The 21,703-nt window shown below is 39.3% G+C and overlaps 1 protein-coding gene across 9 annotated transcripts in view; it reads left to right on the forward strand.

Annotated features, from left to right (window-relative positions):
- The window catches only part of Cobl (cordon-bleu WH2 repeat protein), a 247,872-nt gene that overhangs the window by 85,074 nt on the left and 141,095 nt on the right, over window positions 1-21,703 (forward strand). For 4 of the 9 annotated variants that reach the window (XM_074065488.1, XM_074065489.1, XM_074065487.1 and 1 more), the window contains 3 exons: window positions 999-1,043; window positions 5,161-5,258; window positions 11,171-11,245. In XM_074065488.1, coding sequence (XP_073921589.1) covers window positions 999-1,043; window positions 5,161-5,258; window positions 11,171-11,245 — 218 coding nt within the window. The remainder of the gene's footprint in view (window positions 1-998; window positions 1,044-5,160; window positions 5,259-11,170; window positions 11,246-21,703) is intronic. The other 5 variants (XM_074065490.1, XM_074065494.1, XM_074065492.1 and 2 more) reach the window with 3 other exon arrangements.

Raw genomic sequence — 21,703 nt, forward strand, 5'->3', positions numbered from 1 at the left:
CTGGTTCTATCAGCCCCATGTTGGCTTATGTGACTTTTTGGAAACAGCTTTCATTTGGTAAGGAAAAAGGGGATAAAAAGGAAGAAAAAAATGGGGGAGAGGAGGAAGGAAGGAAAAAGAAAAACCATGCTCCCTTGCATTTGGAAATCTTAGAGGAAAAAGATTCCCACAAATGGGTGTTCTCATTATGTGCCCACAGTTGGGCATATCTTGAAAGGTAGATGTAGAATGTGGTCCTTGGAGAAGTCAGAAGGAAACTGCATCTCTGTTAGGTGGAGGCTTAGCAAGCCCATGGTTATCTGGAGCACGGGAGCAGAAGCTTCAAGCATACATGATATGCGGCCAACTTGCCTGTTCAGATTTTGAAGCACTAACTACTGCCCTTGGTGGGAATTAGCTGCTCCCAAGTGTCTCCTCTTCACTGCCCTGTGTATCCCCTCCCTGCTCTAGTCCCATGGTCAGCAGCATCTCTTCCACCCAGACCATTTCAGTTACGATGTTCTTGATCACCACCCCTGCCACATACCTTCACCTCATCCTGTAAACCACCAGCTATCTGAGAAGAGAGCCATGCAGATTGTGGTCCTGAGGGACCCTTTCTCTTTGCAGCTAATCCACAGGCCTGCCAGGGCACCTGTGGAGCAGCCCTCCCCTTTGTCCCTATTGATTTACATTTAAGGGTGTAGGTGGTCTTCCCCTCTCCAGCCCTGCAGCTGCTGTGGTACAAGGAGGGAAGCTGGCAGGAGAGGCACTACTGGCAGAAACCTTCCTCTTCTGGAATTCATGGCAGGAACAGCTTGAAGAAACCCAAGACTTTGCTGCCCCCTGTGTCCACAGCCGGCATAGCAGCCTGCATGCTATGGGATCTGCAGGTGCAGGCCAGCTCTGCTCTGCCCTTGCCCCTGCAGCAGGCATCCCAGACTTTAAAAGAGACCAGGTCTTTGGATGGATGCAGATCTCAAAGCTGGTCCTCACTCTCTCATTGCCTGCATTTTCAGTTCTTCTGACCAAAACTCAGTCCGAGCCTTCCCTGAGCTGCCGAGGTACAGTGAGCTCACAGGCTGTGTTTTGCATGGCTCTGAGCAATTGTGTTCCAGACTGGAAGGAATTGAGTGTGGGGGCTTGCCTGGCTGACATGAGGTTACAGTTTGGCTTTTTGGCTTCCTGGGTGGTTCAGATAAGAATGTCTTTTGTGTGGGAATTTGCCCTGTGGGCATAATCATTGAAAAATGAGGGAGGCTGTTGTAGAAAACAGATTCTGTTGCTCAGAATTTCAGGACAGAGTGCAGTGATGCATGCAGAAAAGACAGTACTTCCTTTTTACCACTGCTTGCCTGCGCTTACCTCCTGTGTGCTAACCTGCTCAGGTCCATCCTGCATACTGCAGAATATGGGACAGTATGAGTTGTGAAAGTCAACCTTTTCTATAACAGACAAGTGTACAAATGATTAATCCAAATTTAGCATTTACTCTCACACCTCTATCTTAGACATTTTCTCTCTCTGCAAATGTCTCTGTCTTTATGTATATGAGAGGGAAAGGGTATACATATAGTTACATACTTGTATTTACGAATATCAACTATCAACATGAGCATATACATAGGCGCATATGTACACACATATATTTTGGGACTTTAATGGGATTTTTGAGTTATACATACCCACATCCATGTCTACACAACAAAAGTTTTTGTAAAATGCCAGTGAGTCTTTGCATCCTACAGAAAGTTTTGTCCATGTTTGTTAAAGTATGTAACAGTAGATTTTAGTTCCAGAAAATGTTCCATGAAAGAAAAGCTTAGCATTGTTCTGGATCCCAGAGTGTTGGAGTCTGAGAGTGCTAGGCCAGGACCTGTTGTCTCATGAACAATGTAGAAAAAAGTGAAAATGACCAGTGTTCTCTTCTGAGAAGAACCGTGGAGCAGCAGTCAATTTGAACAGGACGTGTACCTATGTGAAAACTTTAGCTTTGGACAGATTGAGAATGGGGGCAAAGGTGAATGTAAGGGCTGTTCCTTTCTTCTGTTACGTCTAGCAGCTGAGTGACGGTAAATGTGGCTTAGAAGCTGCCCCACATGGAGTATTTGCAGATGCCCCCTGGACCCTCCTTTTCCACGTACTTGCTTAATGGCTTTTTTCTGGACATGGAACTGCCCTGATTTTTGGTTTTCTCTCCTGGACCAACAAATGGCTTGGACTAGTTGATCGCTCAGGGTTCCTTCAGCTCTCTCCACCCCCACCCCCAATTCATCTTTATCATTTTCTATCACTTTAATGCTTACAAAAGAAAGTATTTCCTTATAGATTAAATGTGACCTTCCCCCCAAAACTGTTACCAATATTTTACTTCTTATAAATTGTAGTAGATTCACAGAAAATAAATTTCATGTTCAAATGACCATCCATTTGCAGGCATGAACAATACATATGTTCTCTGGGACAGATCACATATTGCTGTCATGCTGCTCTGACACCTTAGCCAGCATCCTCTGGAAATGTTGCTGGATGCTAGCACTGAGTTCGCTCAGTCTGTTCTCACACTGACCTTTCTGCAGTGTCTCCCAAACCTCGGGGGCCTCCTCTGCTCTATAGATAGTCCATGGGTTTGGCCTAGCTGGGGCCTGTGAGTTTTGACCCCCTGTTGCTTCTAGGCAACTGTGTGCTATAGGTCATCCAGCCATTTTCCCTAGTCAGGGACAGAAATGAGGTTCAATTTCATTTCAGTTTTCTGATCCACTCTATCATTTTTGGTTGCTATAATATGGCCTGTGTGCCAATTACATGTTCCTTGCCTTGTTTATCTATAGGGAACTACAATATTGTCCATATTAATGTATCTATGTCACACACCATTCAATTCTAGAAACACCATAGACTATAAACAGACATATTAATGCATGCTACAGTTTCAATATGGCATTACTATGTGTTATAATATATTTTTACTCTTTATAGCCTGCACCTGAGGGTTTTGATGAGACTAACTTTAAAATGTGTGTGCACATGTATATCTGTGTAGCTACCTTGTGTAATATGGGCCCTCTGGTTTGGATAATTCGTGATGTGGAGCCCACCAGTCTCTTTGACAGGAGTCCCTTGCATGTCATTGTAAGCCCTAGCCTGATGAACATGACAGGGCTTGTGATCCCCATACAGTGCCTTAAGGAACACATGGGCTTGGTTTTGGTTTCTTGGGTAGACTGTGTTAATTCCCATGCATGGTTTACTAATGTGCTGACTTTTATGTTGTTCTCTAACTCAAATATAAAATTGAATATTAGTAGACATTAATGGATGTTTATTGTGTTTGGGTTATTAGACCAGTGGCAAAGTTTGTAAAATTCCAGTCTGATTTTTTTCTGCCAGTGGACAAGAAGTCTGGCTATCTAAGCAATTGACAGTGATATGGGAAAATTTATATTTTTGTCCTCCGGGAACACCTCAGCTTTCCCTCCTCTGTCCTATCTATGTGCTTTGGGTGAATGAATGGCAAAGGCCTGAATGGCCTGTGTGGTAAAACAAATGAATAATAGCAATCAATAGTGAGCTATGCTGTGTGCCAAGCACTGTGCCCTGTCCCTCATAGTGAACCCAACCACTGCCTAGCTGCAGAGGAAGAAGTGGAGGCCTGATGAGATGCCATGGTTGGTCCAGCTGTGCCTCACACATAGGGGCCCTATACCTGGACACCAGCTATGCAGGGGGCTTTCCCAGTCCACTCCTCACTTCAGGGTGGCATAACAGTGTCTGCACTCACCAGGAATTGTGATTCAGGAGGCCTCCTGCCACTGATCCCACCTTACTGTGGGAACCACAGCCATTGGCTGGCTGTCAGTTGGGTCTCAGGGTCCTCATTTGAAATAAAGGACCTGCCCTAGCTCTAAAATCCTGATGAAGAAAGGGAGATTTTAGATTTAGAACTCAACAAACAAACAAAGTCTAATTAATTAAAATAATAAGAAAACAATTACTCCACTGCAGAATTTAAAAGGAAAACATTCTGGATTAGATCTGATGCAATTGTGTCAAATACCACCTGGGTAACCCATCACTGTTGTTCCAGGTTCTAGAAAATCACAGGACGGCACTTGGGTTATTTAGTTAGCATTTGTACCTCACTCACAGTTCTTACAGCAGATGCTCTGTACTTATGCCACAGTCCTTGGAACTGTGCTGTTCAGGTGGACAGGGACAGGCCATGTGTGGCTCTTGGTACTTCAAGTAGCCAGTCCAAGAAGAGATGTGATGTCGGCATGAGGGGAACACCAGGTTTTGAAGATTTAACACCAAAACAACTTTTATGTTGATTATATGATAAGCTGATAATATTTTAGATATATTGGATTAAATAAAATATAATTAAAATCAATTTCACACCTGATTTATTTATCTATTTATTGGGATGGGGTTTGAACTCAGGGCCTTGCACTTGCTAGGCGGGCACTCTATCACTTGAGCCAGGTCTCCAGCTCTCACCTGGTGTTTTTAAACACAGTTACTAATGAATATAAAATTACTCATGCAGTTTGTACTAGCTTTCTATTGGCCGGTGCCGCCTTTGATTTATTTGTTTTTTTCCCTTTTTACAAGAGGACAACCACACCCAGATGAAATGCCACCTTGATCACTAGAAGACTATGTAAAAACCTGAAGTGGTTTCTTAACTGAACCTCGATACTTTGAGGCAGCAACTAATGCTTTAAAAGAAACAGTGAAGATTTGCCTGTCTTAGAAATAGAGCTCAAGGTCAGGCACAGTGGTCCATGTCTGTAATCCTAGCTACTCAGGAGAGGAGATCAGAGGATCACTGTTTGAGGCCAGCTTGGGCAAAAAGTGAGACTCCATCTCAACAAACAAGCTGGGCATGGTAGCCTGTGCCTTCTATCCCAGATATGTGAGAGGCATAAATAAGATCCAGGCAAAATGCAAGATCCTTTTGGAAACATAACTAAAGCAGAAAGGGCTGGGAGTGGGAGGGTTGGCTCAAGTGGTAGAGTGCCTGCCTACCAAGTACAAGGCCTTGAGTTCAAAACTCCAGTACTGCCAAAAAAAAAAAACTAACAATTTAAGAGTAAAATGTTCATTTATAATTTATATAGAAGTATTTAATGTCTTGTTTTAAATGTTGAGAAATAACTTAATACTTTTTTTTTCTAGAAACATTTAGAAAATCATCACTTGGCAATGATGAGACAGATAAAGAGAAGAAAAAATTTCTGGGATTTTTCAAAGCCAATAAAAGAAGCAATAGTAAGGTAATAGAGTCCATACACATATGATTTTACATGGTATAAAATAGTTTCTTGGGCTTTACTAAATCTATCTTGGAATTTTTCTCAATAATTATGTTTAGGAATGTCAATTCCTTCAGGGAAAAGGCATGTAAGAAATGATTGACTTTGTACCTCCACACCTAGATCAAGTTATCTAGGACAAAGTTGTTTTACTCACTGATAGAACAAATTCAAAGCCTCTGGGCTCCAAAGCCAGGGCTGTGTGCCCTTCCTCTGCCAGGTGCACACACCATCGTGGTATGTTGTAAACCTCAGTGTACAGCCTTTGGATGTATGAATGAGGGAGTGAATGTGTCAGTGAAGCTGCAGGACCACATACAACATTCCTACAAATGAACTGCGGCTCAAAAACTTCCTGCATGAACCCTGAAAGGGCTGGAATTCAGGCCACTTTGTAGAGAAGAGAATCATTGCAGAGCTGGTCTTTTGCTATTGTTTTTAGATATTCTTCTTTTTAATATGATCTGGAAGTATACAACATGATAAGTTAATTCTGTTGATCTCATATTAAATCAGCCTTTAGAGTCAGTCATATTTTAGGTGTAACATTATAGAGTAATTTAAGGTCATAGTAAAAGGAGTAGAAATGAAGACTTAAAGAAATAGTTTTCAGTCTCAAAACCATAAATGCTGTCTAAGTATCCTGCAAAGAATATGCTTCTATCTCTATTAAATAACTTGTTCAACAAGTATGTTTTACTATTTAGTACTTTTTCTTTGTAACAAATAACACTTAAAAAAGAGAAACCCATAGCAGTGAATGGTAGGTCTTACTGCTGCTAGCTCAGTTGAGATGGTTCTCCATCTGTGTGGCTTTACAAGAGGTGAGGACAGGGATTTCTGCACCACTGAGGCTGGATGCCCATCTCATGTCCTGGCATTCAGAAACCTGGGAGTTAGAATTATGATTTACCCCATGTTTGCTGATGTGGAGGCTAGAGCTTGCTCTGGGCCCCAGGATTACAGGCAGGTCTGTCTGAACATGAAGCCAGCTGGTGTTTTCTGCTAAACTAGATGGGTAAGGTTCATAGAATGCAGACACTAGACCTGTGGAGGCCTCCATCTTTAAGGTTTCACAAACCTCAGCTGGTTCCTCACCCCTCCTGATAGTTTCATAGTGGCTTGGTCATCCTCTTACATTCAACTGATGATGAGTGCTTTTCCCATGTTTCTGTGTGTCCTTTAAAATTGTGCTTATTGTGTATCTCTCTAGTGACATCTTTAAAAAATTTATTAGTGACTATTAATCATGCAAAGGGGTTTCATTGTGAACTTCCATACATGCATACAATGTACTAGATCATATTCACTCATCCCCATCACCATCTCCTTTCACCTTCCCCAGCTGTTGGTTTTCCCCTGTATATGTATATGTATATGTATATTTTCTGCATGTGATAGTTATCTTTCAAAATCTGGCTTGTTTTGCCTAGCCAGGATTATCTCTACTTCTATCCATTTTTCTATAAAAAATGTAATTTTATTTTTCTTCTATTTTAGAAATAGCTTTGTTATGTTTTTATTTTATGCTATGTTTTTAATTAGCATACATTAATAATACAAGAGGGTTTCACTGTGATAATGCCATACGTGCATACAGTGTATTCCAAACAAGTTCATCCCCTCCATCATTTTCTCATCCTCCTTCCCTTCCCCCCTTTTCTCACACAGTGTTGGGTGGGTTTCATTAAGCTGTCTTTAACCCCCAGATTGTTCCTCTTTCACATTCGTATATCATCACTGTCATCATTATCATCAGTATTTTGGGTCTAGGTTCCCAATGAGTGAGGACATGTGATATTTGACATTTTGAGCTTGACTTATTGTTCTCAACATGATGATTTCCAGTTATGTCTACTTTCCTGCAAATGACATGATTTTATTTTTCTTTACGGCTAAGTCATATCCATTCATCAGTTGTTTGGCACCTTTACTGAATCCACAGCTTGTCTGTGGAGAACAAAGCTCCAGTAAACATGGGTATGCAGATATCTTTCTTATATATCAGTTTATACCAAAGAGTGGTATGATGGGGTCATAAAGTAGGTCTATTGTTAGTTTTTTGAGGAACTGCCATATTGATTTCTTTCATTGTGTGGGTGTGTACTACATTTTCTTTAGTCATTCGTTGGTTATTGGACTCCTAGGCTGATTCTATGGCTTGGATATTGTGAATAGAGTTACAATAAACATGAGTGTGCAACTATCCCTATTATTTGCTAATTTATATTCCTTTGGATATACTCTATTTTTATTTCTTTGAAGAACCTCCATACTGATTTCCAGATTGGCCACAGTAATTTACATTTCCACCAACAGTTTATGAGGGTTCCTTCCATCCCCCGTCTTCAGCATTTGTTTGTTTTCTTGATGATATTCATTCTGTCTGGAGTAAGATGGGATCTAAATGTAGTTTTTATTTTCATTTCCTTTATATTTAAGGATGTTGAACATTTCTTCGTGTGTTTATCGGCCATTTGTACTTCTGCTTTTGAGAACTATCTTTTCAACTTCTTTGGCCATTTATTAATTCGATTATTTGTTCTTCTGGTATTTCAGTTTGTTATCTCTTTATATGTTGTTTATTAATCCCTTATCAGATGAATGACTGGCAGAGATTTTTTCCCAGTCTGTAAGCTGTCTCTTCATTCTGGTATTGTTTCCTTTGCTGTGCAGATGCTTTTTAATTTGATTAAGTCCCATTTGTCTATCTTGCTCTTACTTCCTGAACACTTGATCCCTATTCAAAATGTTCTTGCCTATGCCTATATCATCAAGTGTTTTCATATAGTACTTTCAAGAGTTTCTTGTCTTATGGTGAGATCCTTAATCCATTTTTGAAGTGTTTTGTCCAGGGTGAGAAAGGAGGATTAGTTTTAGTCTTCTACATGTGGAGATCCAGTTTTCTCAACACCTTTTATTGAAATTCCATCATATGTATTTTTTAGTAACTTTGTTGAAGATCAGATGACTGTAGCTGTGGGGACTTATTTCCAGATCTTCTATTCCATTGGTCTATGTGTCTGCTTTTTGCCAGTACCCTGCTGTTTTTGTTACTATGGTTCTGTAGTATAGTGTGAAGTCAGGTATTATGATACTTCCAGTGTTGATCTTTTTGCTCAGGATTGCTTTGGCTATTTAGAGTCTTTTGCACTTCTATATGAATTTTAGGATTGATTTTTCTATTTTTGTGAAATAGAAATAAAAAATGGAATATAATTGTTATTGGAATTTTTATGGTGATTGCATTGATTCTGTAGATTGCATTTAGTAGTGTGGCCATTTTCACAATATTCTGCTGGTTGATGAACATGGGTGTTTTTGATGAACATGGGAGGATTTTCCATCTTCTAGTGTCTTCAGTTCCTTTCTTCAGTGTTTTATGGTTTTCATTGTAGAGATCTTTTTTTTTTTTTTCCCTTTTTTTGACAGTATTGGGATCATTGTAGAGGTCTCTCACCTGCATAGTTAAGTTTATTCCTAGGGTTTTTTTTTGTTTTGTTTGTTTGTTTTTTTTTTTGGTGGTGGTGGTGGTAGGGGAGGAGTTGAGGCTATTGTGAATGGGATTGTTTTTCTGATTTCTTTCTCAGCTTGTTCATTACTGGTATGTAGAAAAGCTACTGGTTTTTGTATGTTGATTTTGTATCCTGAACTTTGCTGAAAGTATTTGTCAGATCTAAGAGTTTTTGATGGAGTTTATAGGGTATTTTAAATATAGGATCATATCATCTGCAAATATGGGTAATTTGATTTCTTCAAGTCCTATTTGTGTCCCTATTATTTCTTTCTCTTGGCTCATTGCTCTGGCACTGTATTTAAGCACTGCATTGAATAAGAGAGGAGAGAATAAATACCCTCGTCTTGTTCCTTATTTTATAGGGAATGCTTTCAGTTTTCCCTATAAAAGGTATAATACCTATACCTTTGTTCTCTGTAGTCTTTATTTTGTTGAGGTATGTTCCTTCTGCTCCTAGTTTTCTTCAGGGATTTTATCTAGTGAGGTCTTTGAGCCCAGAGCATCCCCCTCCCTCCCCATCTTCCTTTTCCTCTCCTGAACACTTTTCCTTTCCTGTCAGGATTCACTGAAATAACACAATTGGAATTTTGTGTTTGCATTTTCCATCATTTGATTTGTTTTGTTGTTCCTGAAATTTCTGAGATGAGTTAGCTGGGACTGTGTGCACTGTTCTCCCCTGTGGTCCTCACGTGTCCTTTACATCTCAAGCACATAATTCTGTGTTTCCTTCCTTCTGAGAGGTAATTGCCAACAAAGCAAGTGAAAGATAGAGAAATGCCTTTGGTTTAGCAAATAAGACAACTCAAAGGACTGGAGATTTGGAGACCCACTAACTTCTGATAGTTGAGAAAGAGGGTAGGGGTTGGGGAAAAACACAATGGAAGTGCCACAAGTGACAAAAGTCTGGCTTGTTGGCTATAAGGGACTTTTTTAAAAAGGACTTTTCTCAATGTCGTCTGAATTTTTTTTTTTTGTTTCAGACTTAAAAGAATCATTTTTCACTTCTTATATACGAACTTTCCTTCTTACTCAGTTTAATTTTATTGTGCATCTCCTTACTCAGTCTTATCTGTATTATATTACTTGTGGTTTGTATTTGTTTTTATGCATTAACCTCTTAACTTCTTGTTTCTCTCCATTTTTACTGTTTGAGATACTGTGCTAAATGCAACTTCATTTAGTCTATCTAGAAACCTGGTGATAAAGGTATTATCAGTCATACTGCCCAGGGAAATAAAATAAAGTCTCCTGTATTTGTATTTTAAAGCTAGTGGTAGTATTAGTAGATGCCAGAATTTAAGTCCAGGCCTATCTTTTCCAAAGCCCTTGCTGTTAATCACTTGTTTACATTGTAGTACTTACCGAGTGTGAATTTTGATTTATTCATCAATGAAAAAGGTCTAGAGTAAATAACTTTAAAAATGTTCCCTAAAGTCCTATGATACCAGATAGTATGCATATGTCTCAATATAGAACAAACTCTTAAGAATGAAGATTTATCAAACATTTAAAGTGACTTTTCAGTATATTGCATTTAAGGAAAAGTATACATGTGTATGCATGTGAATGTACGTTTATAAAATCTCAATAGAGACTGTAATTAAAGAGACATAATTTTGGTTTAAATAAGTGAGGGAAAAGTATCTTTGTTTTAAATCCTTTATGTTTTAATGTTTTCAAAGCATGATAATTTTGTATCATCCTGACATTGTTTATTTTTCTAAACCAGTGGTTCTCAAAAATACATAAGAATCATCTTAGACCTAGTTTAAAATATGGACTCTTTTGTCATGTCCCCAAAGTTTTACACTGGGAGGAAATGAGAATCTGGGATCTAGGAACTGAATTTACTAATTATACCCACCTGTTTTGATGGCTAATGGTATATTGTCATTTGCCTTTTATGGATATGGAGTGCACTGTTTAAATTATATCTGGATACACCCAAGCAATTAACTATGCAGAGATTAAGACTTTGAGATCTTCAAAAAGTGGTTAATGAATGGGTTTGCCCAGCTAATACCTATCCATCAGATTGATCCTCTGCTGTTTTTAATATGCATTTTCTAAGCTAAAACCTTGGAGAAAAAGAAAGAAAACTTGTTGCCATGATTTCTGGATTTTGAGGTTGTGTTTTCAAATCAGGGAGTACTGAGATTAGGATCTGTTTTAATGCTGCTTTCCAGTTCATAGGCTGAGGGGAGGGCCAGGACTACCACCACCATTGGGTGCAGATTCTGCTGCCAGTAAGCCTGGTCCTGCGGGCACTTTTCCCTTAATGATTGCTAAGGATGTCTGTTCTTGTCTGAGCTTACTTTCACCTGGAGTTGACGGCAGGTGCATGTCTGTGTTGCAGGCTGAGCAGCTTGGGCTGTCAGGCGCAGACAGTGATGAGGAGGCCACCCAGTCAGCCTCACAAAGGGGCATGAACGTGAGTACTAACAGCTGCAGGTGCTTCTGCCAACTGGGCAGAACTTCTCGCTACTTTGTAGAACGACTAGAGAATGAGGTTGCAGATGAGCTTCAGTTTGTTGGTTTGGATGGTTTTTGTAGTCTAGATAGATTCATAGAACTACATATGGCTTCTTTTGTTGTTCATGTTATTTTTTTGAAAAATGTGCAATATTTTATTTTCTCTTCTTCTCTGTCCCCTTGAGTGTGATCAGGAGACTCCTTCATTTGGTTAGCTGAATTTACACCTCCTGAAAGTATTTTCATATCCTACCCAGAGTAGCCTGATGGTCTACAGCTACATGCCCTATTTTCCAGTCCTATAGCTACCACTTACTAAGCTCTGTGACTACACTTTGAAAGAATTTTTAAAACTTCCTATGACCTCACATTTCAAAGTTGGCATGTATAAAGTTTCCTCATATTAAATATTTATAGAATATAATTCATGATATCTTACAGATATTGACATTTTAAATGTATCTAGAAAAAGTTGGGTATTTACCTTTTAAAAATTACCTGGGCAAACTTTTTTTTTTTTTTTTGGTGTTATGGGTGTTTTGGGTGGGGTGGCAGGGTGGGGGTTGTTGAACTTAGGGCCTTACACTTGGTAGGCAAATACTCTACCACTTGAACCATTCCATCAGCCCTTTTTATGTTGGTTATTTTTGAGACAGGGTCTCTCTTTATGCTCAGGACAGCCTGGACCATGATCTTCCTATTTTTTATGCTTTCTTTGTGTAGCTGGGACAGGCCATTGCACCCAACCATTGGTTGAGATAGGGTCTCAACTTTTCCCCCAGACCTGAGCTCAAACTGTGATCTTCCCGATCTCCACCTCCCAAGAAGCTAGGATTACAGGTTTGAGCCACCATATCTGACTCTGGACAAACTCTTTTATAATCAGTAAGAAATTTTGCATCCACACCAGTCCTATATCAAATTTTGTTCTTTTCAAAATAAATTTTATACTTGAAAGTCTTTTATGAGGACTTGAAATTAAATCTGATATAGAAATCTATCTAAAGAAATATTTTTCTGGATTGAGTTCTTAATAATCACAATACAAATCAAAACAGTATAAATATATTCTAGTTATTGTTATAGAATCATTAAGCATGAAAAGTAAATCTTTCTTGAAAAGACATTTCTTAATAAGATGTAAGGTGATTTGTCTTTCATATATGCCATGTGTCCAATGAAGAACAGTATTTACTGATACAACTAGAAAAGGCTCAATATTAAGTTAACCTTGTGCCTCTTCACATTTTTATTGGTATAAGCCCCAGGAATGTTTTATATACATATCTGAGGGTGAAAAAGTTCTTCTAAAGGAGTTATCTTTCCATTCTTTGAGGTCTTTCCACTTAACACACCAGAAAGCATAGCCATATATGATCAAAAACTATTACTAGTTTCTTTATGTTTTTTGATACAGCATCTCATTTGGTAACTCAGTCTGGCCTTGATTTCCTGATCCTCCTGCCTCAACTTCCTTGTAATCAAGGAAGTGGTTGTATACCAACACTCCTGGCTCAAAAATTATTTTTATGCTGAGTATGGTAGCTACTGGGGAAGCAAAGATCAGGAAGACTGAGGTTCAAGGCCAGCCTGGACTGAAATAGCAAGACCCTGTCTCAAAAATAATCATAGTACAATGGGCTAATAGAATGGCTCAAGTGGTAGAGCACCTGCCTTGCAAGTGTGAAGCGCCAAGTTCAACCCCAGTACCACTATATATTGATATATAAATCTGTGCCTAATTAGTTTATCTTTAAAATTTATCAATAGATAAGAATTGGAAGCTTTCTAATTTATAATCACACTAGAATTACTGACTTCTGGGAGGTATAAAAAATTTCTGTATCAGTATTTACAAATGATCATTATACTCACTGCTCTTTTGCTTGTTGGCACTTTCTAAGACTTATGTATCAGTTAGAACTGAAGAGATTGTAATACTGTTAGTTTTTGCTAACTTTTGCAAAATGCAAGTTTTTAATGATTTTTTTTTGTATTATCCCAAACTTCAAATTTGTTTTTGTGAAGAACTGGATTTGTTTTTGTCAAGAACTTGGATTAATGAGATTTAGCTCATTCAATGCAAGTCTGTCATATCAACTAATCAGGAAAATTAGCCCTTATTTATTGTACCAAAAAAAGGTTACATTTACTTTTGTTACTAAAAAAGTGCAATTATATTTTGAAATTTAAGTAAATAAGTTAATCGGTGCCCATGATAATTACCTGACTTTGGAGTCTCATCGTAGCTGCGTTGAGATGTTATGATTTCCTTACACTCCACTTTAAAAACGGAACTTAATGCTCTAGACTTAATGCCATTTCCTCTGTTTAGTGGTCTCATTTTAATGTGCTGTGAAAATCAGGTCTCAAGTTTAATTGCAACAAAACCTTGTGGTGAATACGAATATTTCCAGTTTTAAGAAGGATTTCATATGTGTCCCTGGAACTAAGGCTACTCTTGAGCCCAGCTATTGAGCAGCCATACAGAAATGCTTGTGACCTTTTCCACATGAGTCAAATTAGCCAGAATAAAATTATGTAATGGCTTTTAAGGAGATCTATTCTTCAGTTGTAATCTTAAGTAAGGCTTTATCTGAGCTTGTTATATCAGCCATGCTGTTTTCTTTGTTACTACACAGACTTAAGAGAGGATGATTTGAGATGTCCATAGACTCATTAGTCTTTAAGGTTTGTCTTTCATCAGTCTATTTTATCCACAAGCTGTTGGAGAATATTTTCTAATATTTCGTGTACTGTACAAGCCATTTGTGTTTGAGCTGGGAACCTATGACATCGAAGGGCTTGGCATTGTACACCTTTTGGCTATTATAATATAATCGGGTATTATAACTTTTCTGCAGAAATGGATGGTAAATTAAATTTTGTGTGCTAATTTGTGTGAGTTTTTTTCTTTTTCATTCATGTAACAGAACATATTCATGGAATAAATGGTACCTGAATGGATGGGTAGATTAATTGATTGAACAATCAATCAACAGATTGATAGATAGATAAGACCTATATAACAACTTTATAGAAAATATCTAAAAAGCATTTTTAAAGAAAATTATAAAATTCTACAAATATACACAACAGTAGAATTGTACAAATGGAAACACAGGCCACATTATTTATTAGATAGGGTGATTCAACATCATTATGTCAATCAGGTTTTGTTTTAGAACCAAATAAGTTGATTATAAAGTTTACTTGGAAAAACAAACCAACAAGAACAGCCAGGAAACCCTGAAAAGCATTAGGGATGGGTAAGCCTTGCTAGTTTTTCAAATAGATTTTAAAGCTTTTTTGAAAAAATTAAAATCCACAGGAAGCACAATGAAACAGAATATGGAATAAACCTAAAGCCAATTGCATATGGAAATATGGAATACAATATAGTCAGTACCTCAAACCAGTGAAAGGAAAGAAACTTAATAATGAGTGGAGTTAGGATCATTGAATAGCTATAAAGAAAAAGATAAGATTGTGTAAGTTTTCACGGTATACACAGGAATAAGTCAAATGGATCAAAATCTAAATGTGCATAATGAAGACATGCATATTACTAGAAGAAAATGCAAGCAAGTATTTTCCTGCCTGTATCTTAAAATCCAGATGAGCTCAGGGAAAATATTGATGAATTTGGCTTTGGGAAAAACAAAAGTTCTTGTTGAATGACAAAAAAGAAAAAAAAAAAGGATTGCAAGAAAGAGGAAAAAAAAGAATACTGTAAGCAAAGTAAAAATCCAAATACGTTTAGAAACAGAGATGATGACATTGAGCTGATCTAGGTGGGTATGAACAGAGAGTGCAGCAAAAAAACAGATATAAGTAGGACATAAATAAATGAAAAAAGTTCAGACTTATTCATAATGAGAGATGTTAGTTAAGCCTACAACAGGCTTCCACTTGTTACCTCTTTGGTAAAAGTCTGATCATAAACTCCATTGATTAAGTGTTGGAAATCCTTATATGTATTGTTGAGAACAATGCAAAATGCTGCAACATTATGGTGGAGAATTTGGCATTATCCAACTCAGTTACAGATGCATTTATTCTCTGACCCAGAAATCTTACTTTTAAAAATCACAAAATGTCCTTGGCCAAAATCTACAGGACTGTTTATTGCAGTACTGTTTGTAGTGGCAAGAGATGAAAGTAACACACATGTTCAAATCAGTAGGAGATTGATAGATTAAACTGTGGTATAGCCACATAAGTGAACACTGAAAAGCTATGGAAAGAAGGAAGATCATTACATACTGGTGTGGAGTGTTCTCTAGATTATGTATTTCCCATTAAAAAATTAATGGTGACTTTTACTGCAAATCAAAGTTTATAAATGAGCCTTCAATATGATAGACTAATCATTGTCTTAGAAATAAGAATTTAATGATTTTCAAGCCTTTAGAATAGGACAGCACTTAACAAAATGATGATTGCTGCTGTTGGTGACCTTGGCTGCCACACTGTTAATGGCACTGGTGCAGTCTGTGATCAGAAGACTTCCAAATTCTTTGTATCCCACCAGAAAGAATCTATGGGAGGACCCACGGGTATAAAGGGAGTTTATTAAAAGTTAGGGAAGAGAAATACAAAGGGAAGCATGTTGGGGCCTGGGTGGAAGCCATAAGCCAAGAGAGCATGTTTCTGCCTTTCAGGTGCTTTTAAAACATATGATAACTTGTGGGAAGGGGGAAGGAGATTCCCAGCCAATAATCAATGATTGGGGATGGGCATTGGTGGTTCCCCACCAGGTGAGGATGGTTCCTGAGCCAAAGCATGGTTAATCTAAGATGCAGTTTTTTTTTCTTTAAGTCCCTAATTTAGCCTGCCTCAACACCAGCCCTTGCCTGGTCTAGGTACTATGTTTTATGATCTCATCTGATGTTGCTTTTATGGATACAGAGGAACTCCAACTTCCAGAGTTCGATTGAAGATCAAATCTTTTGAGTTTATTGACTACCCTTATGTGTGCTCAATACAAATCTGTCTTTTGTCGGGGCACATTGGTCTTATAACATTTCTTAAGAGCACTGTGCTATTGTTTTATAAGTTTTCCGTTGACGTCTAATCTGCATAATCTGACCAGAAAGCAGGACCGAAAAGCATCAGCAGCATGGGTCAAGGGGGCCCTTTGTAGCTTTGAATGTCCTTCATTTTGAGCCATTTGGGGGCAGCTCTTTCTCTGCCCAGTTGTACTGTATGGACTGGCAATAACTCCTTGCGTGTAGAGCCAGTGATAAAGTGTAACTGTTCCATCTCCAGGTGAATCCCTTCCTCCTTCAGGTCCTGTCAAGGGCTGGGTGTTGCTTTCCAAGAGTTGCAGTGATGACTGAATGCCTGGGTGCTCCTGCTGTTAGGCCATGCTGTGCTTTTATGCACACAGGGTTAGAGCTTCAGCTCAACCCACAGTGAGGAGGTGGCACCCTCAGGTGAGCCTGGGGGAGGCTGAGTGCTACAGCCATGGGTGTGAGGGGGTGAAAGCTGATACGGAGAGGAGATTCCAGCCTGACAGAAGTCTTATTTTCCTTTCCTCAGGTGTAAAACACTATCCTTTCAGCAGGATCATTATAGGGATTAGCACTTGTATAGCTCACCTGATCCCCCATCCTATGGGAGGTCTTAGGAAATGGGCTACAGCTTTGTTAGAAAGACTGCTAATATTATTGCTTAGTTTTTTTTTCTTGAGGAGCCTGAAGGGGTGTACATGTCTGCAACCCAAAGAGTCTGTGAGAATAGTTTTCAATTTGAAAAGTATCTTAATGTAGATGGTCCAAGTAACCCAGTCTTTCCTAGAAAAGTTAATTTCCTGGAATCTGAAATTTAGTCTATTCCAAGACACATCTTCACATCTTCATTTTCTTTTTATTGGATGATTGAGTTAAAATATTTTTCTCTGTTTTTATTAGTGAATATTAATTGTACAAAAGGGTTGCATTGTGGTATTTTAATACATGGTTATAATGTAGTTTGCTCAAATCCCCCCCCCCTTACTCTTTCTCAATCAAAGGGTACTTGAACATAGTGAATATACTCAGGTTTCAAATAACTGCAAGTAGCCTTCCTAGAATTTTATGTTTTCTAGGAAACCCTCTTTCCTGTATCCATAAAGGCAAATGTGCTTCAGGAATCTGTTATTAACTGAGGGACATTGCGCAAGCACAACAGGCCTTTTTCTGGTAATAACTGTTGAAGTGCATGTCCTCTTTGGGCCCCATACTTTGACTAAGAACAAGTTCTATAAATGTGGTCAATCTAAAACGTGTAGATATGAGCCACAGGAGATACTGTTACCTTGCTTACTCCCATACAGTAAAAATATTTTGAAATTATTTTTAAAAACTACCGCCTAGGACTGACTTAGTGGCTCAGTTGGTAAAAGGGCCTGCCTAGCAAGCATGAAACCCTGAGTTCAAACCCCAGTGCTGCCAAGGAAAAAACAAAAACAAAACTTCTACATATAAAAAAATCAAATCAAATAAAGAACTTTTTTTTATGGCCCTGTTCAGGCAGGGATAGAAAGCACTTGGAGCCTAGACATGAACAAAGAAACCCACGAAGAAAAGGGCAAGTTCAGAAAAAGTTATTAGAACATACTGTAAAGGAAATGCCATCATTGCAGATCCCCTGCCCAAGCTTTAGCATTGTGGCTACATCGCTCCTCCACTGGCACTGCCTTCTAGTGATTTAAAAGAACTTGTGAGGATCGGTGGAGTGGCTCAAGTGGTAGAGTGCCTGTCCAGCAAGTATGAGGCCCTGATTTCAAACCCCAGTACTGCCAAAACAAAACAAAATACAAAAACCACAATTCCTACAAAGAACTTGTAAATACTGCTGGAAGCCTGTGTGGAATCGGTCAGCCACAGGGTGGCAGTGTTGCCACAAGTACTGGGACTCAGGATTGTCATGGGCCTGGAAAAGCTCAAATGTATTTTGTTTTTCTGGAACATTCACAAACTGAGAACCAGAAAAATATGTCCTGAGGGTTGAACCACATACATGTGGGGTAGAAGTAATTTTTGTTAGAAGTAAATTTTGTAGAGCTATTTTAAAAGTGCCTTTAGAAATATTTGAAATTATAAAAATAAGTAGCATATGGAAAGTTTTAAAGTGGAATGGGGGAACCACCTCAAATAACCACAGTCAGACGAGGTTTCTTGTCATTTTGAGCCTTTCTCAATATGTCCACCTATACTTTACATCATGCTGACTGACATACATAGAGTGTAGAGGAGGTGCAACTTTTTTTTTTTTTTTTTAGCATGATGTCTTTTACAATTTGTCCTAGTCTCCTTATAGTTAAAAGGCTGGATGATCTTCCATAAAAGGAAGCTTAGGGGTGAAGCTCACTGGCAGAGGGCTCACCTGTGTGTACAGAGCCCTGAGTCCATCCCCAGCACTGCGAAAGAAAAACAAAGTGAAAAATGGCTTTAGGTTTTGTTGGCTTTAATTTGGATTCTGATTTAAGAACATGTAATTTCTTGACCTCTTAGAGTCTTATTTTTCTCCCCGTGTGGGGGGGATTTAGAACCCTCACTGTCCAGGTTCTTAGGTAGGTCAAAGTATGGTAAGTGAGCACCAAGCGTGGGGCTGAGCTCACAGGCCGTGCTTGAGATCTCTCAGCGGAGCTTGGTGTGCACATCTGCATTCCCAGCACTCAGGAGGCTGAGGCAGGAGAATTGTGAGTTTGAGGCCAACCTGGGCTACATAATGATAGTGAGACTCTGTCTCAAAACAAAAACAAAAAAACATCTAGAAAGTCTACAGGGGGAGGGGGAGAGTATATCTGCCTTGTTCTTTGTTGCTGCTGCTTCCCTGGTATTATGAATAATGTAAAGGTCACCTGTGTCCTCAAAGACTTTTTTCTTTTGAAAGGTTTACTATATGAATGAGACTGCAAAAGAATTGGTCCAAAGGTCTAGGAATTTGTGGCTTTCAGTACAATATGTCACCACACTACTTCACAGGATTCTGCAGCCATAAACCAATGATGGTGGGTGATGGCACTCGGTTTTCCATTTCTGCTGTAGTGCTTGTATATGAAACTCCCCCCAACAAGTCAGAAGTGAATAGAATTTAATATGCAATTTAGAAAAATGTTCCTAAGGTTCCTAGCATACCTGTTTGGTCATTAAAAATATTTTAAATATTCACATTATATACTCTTTACCTATTGAGAATGCCAAATCAGAAAATTCAAAATCCAACATGCTCCATAGTTCAGAATTTCTTGAGCGTTGTTTTAGCATCCAAAAAGTAGAGACCCTGTGTTAGTCATCTTCTGTTACTGTAATGAAATATCTGAGATAGGCTGTGGTGTAGATCAGTGTTAGAGTACTAGTTAAGAGTATTAATTAGAGTGTTAGTGTGCTAGTTAGAGTGTTAGAGTGCTGGCTAGAGTGTTAGTATATGTGAAGCCCTGGGTTTGATTTCCAGCACCACACACACCAAAAAGTAATCAACATAAAAAGAGAAAGGGTTTTGTTTCATGATTTTGTAGCTATGAGTTCAAGGTCGATTAACCTGTTGCTTTTGGGCTCCTGTTGAGGCAGGACACCAGTGGCAGGAGTGTACAGCAGAGGAAGTATTTGTCTCATGGAAGCCAAGCAGCAGAAACAGGAAGAGGTCAAGGCCTGCATGTCCCCTTCAAGGGCACACCCCAGTGACCTAAATTCTTCCACTAGGCCCCACTTCCTAGTAGTGGCTAAGGACCAGACCCTGGGCCTTTGGATTGGGAACATCCCTCAAAGCCATGTTCCCAATCCAAACTTGTAATGTCTCACTAGATCCAAAGAGCTGATCCATAATGCCTATTTCTGGGAAGGAAGAATTGCAGATTTTTTACTGCTTTACTGAAAATGTAACATTTGTAGGAATAGTGGAAGTAGAAAAATATCCCTTTCAAATGCAAATTTCCCCAAATTCCCTAATGCATTAGCTTCCCCCTTATTTTGATATCCTTCTTTCTTTTATGGCCTTCTCAGTGATCTCTGACAGACAAATATAAAACTATAATCTCATTTGCCTGTATGTGGATTGGTTACAGTTGCTCAGAGACCAGAGAGCTGCCCTTGAAAGTGACAGCTCTGCTGTGGCCCACACTTAGACCCAAACCCGAGGTTCTCTTTACCTGCTCCATGGTATCTGTACTCCATCTGTGTCTGTCACCACCAAGTCACTTCCCATCCCTTCTGGAAGCACCAGACTGTTATCACTTGGCACATCCCTCCATATTGCCATCTCCTTGTCCAGGTCCCTGGTGGCCCCCCTTCTAGAAGTCCCCACAGTCTCCACAGCCTTCTGTGGAGACTCTTCTCCAGGATGATGCCTCCAGGTGAGCCCAGCCATCTGCTCCACCCCCCCCCCCCACCAGATCAGGGAGGCAATCTGCCTGACTGCTGGGATGGGAGGCTGGTCCTCTCTGTCCTCCTCACCTCTTCCCTCCTCCTTGCTCTACCCCCAGCTTTGCTTATGTCTTGATTCAGATTGTTAAGGAAGGAAATGCATGCTAGGTGGGCTTCCTGCACTGTGACTTTTCCCTGGAAATGCCCTTTCAGATGAATACAGAATCCTTGTTCTCCACATTTCACAGAATCTTCCCTGTTGCTGGAGTTTCTCGCTATCTTACTCCATCCTCTGGGTGTCCTTTTACTTTTTACTCTGAGACTGTGCACAGTGATGAGTACACAGACATTCTTCTGATCTCCCTGTGGTAACAGAGAAATATTGCATTTTATCTACATGGAGTTTTTCTTCCTGAAGGTATCTTTGCTTTTGGCTCTTACAAAGCTTTCCTTCCTTCCTAGCCTCTCTGGGAGCAGGTTGTGCAGTATGGTGGGGGCTGACCATGAGCACCCAGCCTATGCTTTCTTGAAGCCTGATGTTCATTGCCTTCTGTGTGCTCCTTGATCCCGCATGTGTTCCCAGCCTCAGTGCTGATGTGATGTGCACCAGCTGCACATCACCTGGACTCTGTGTCCCACCTGGAGAGTGTGGCTCCCCTGGCCCCCTTATTCTGACTGCTCCCTATGCTTTACTTCTCTCTCCAGCATGGCCTTAGCTCTGTCTTCCCAGGTTAAGTCATGCCTTCTTGATTTGTTTCCATCTTAAATGTGTGCTTTACCAAACGACATTCTTTCCTTTTTCTTGCTGTGAGCAGTGGACTCTGTATGAGTCAGGGGAGCTGATGGTCTCAAACACCCACCCCTGCCCTGTGGGCCTCCACTGCACAACCAAACTGCACCAAGGTCTCTTCTCCACTTAGAAACGTTTGCATAGTTCCAATTCATGGTAAGCTGCTAAGTAAAATAATAATAATAATAAAAACAATCACATACCAGTCACCCACAGTTAACAAAGGTTAATGTTTAGCTAAGTTTGCATCATTTCTTTTATTAATTTCTAAGAAATG

The sequence above is a fragment of the Castor canadensis genome, chromosome 2 (assembly GCF_047511655.1).
Source record: "Castor canadensis chromosome 2, mCasCan1.hap1v2, whole genome shotgun sequence".
In the NCBI taxonomy this organism is placed as follows: Eukaryota; Metazoa; Chordata; class Mammalia; order Rodentia; family Castoridae; genus Castor; species Castor canadensis.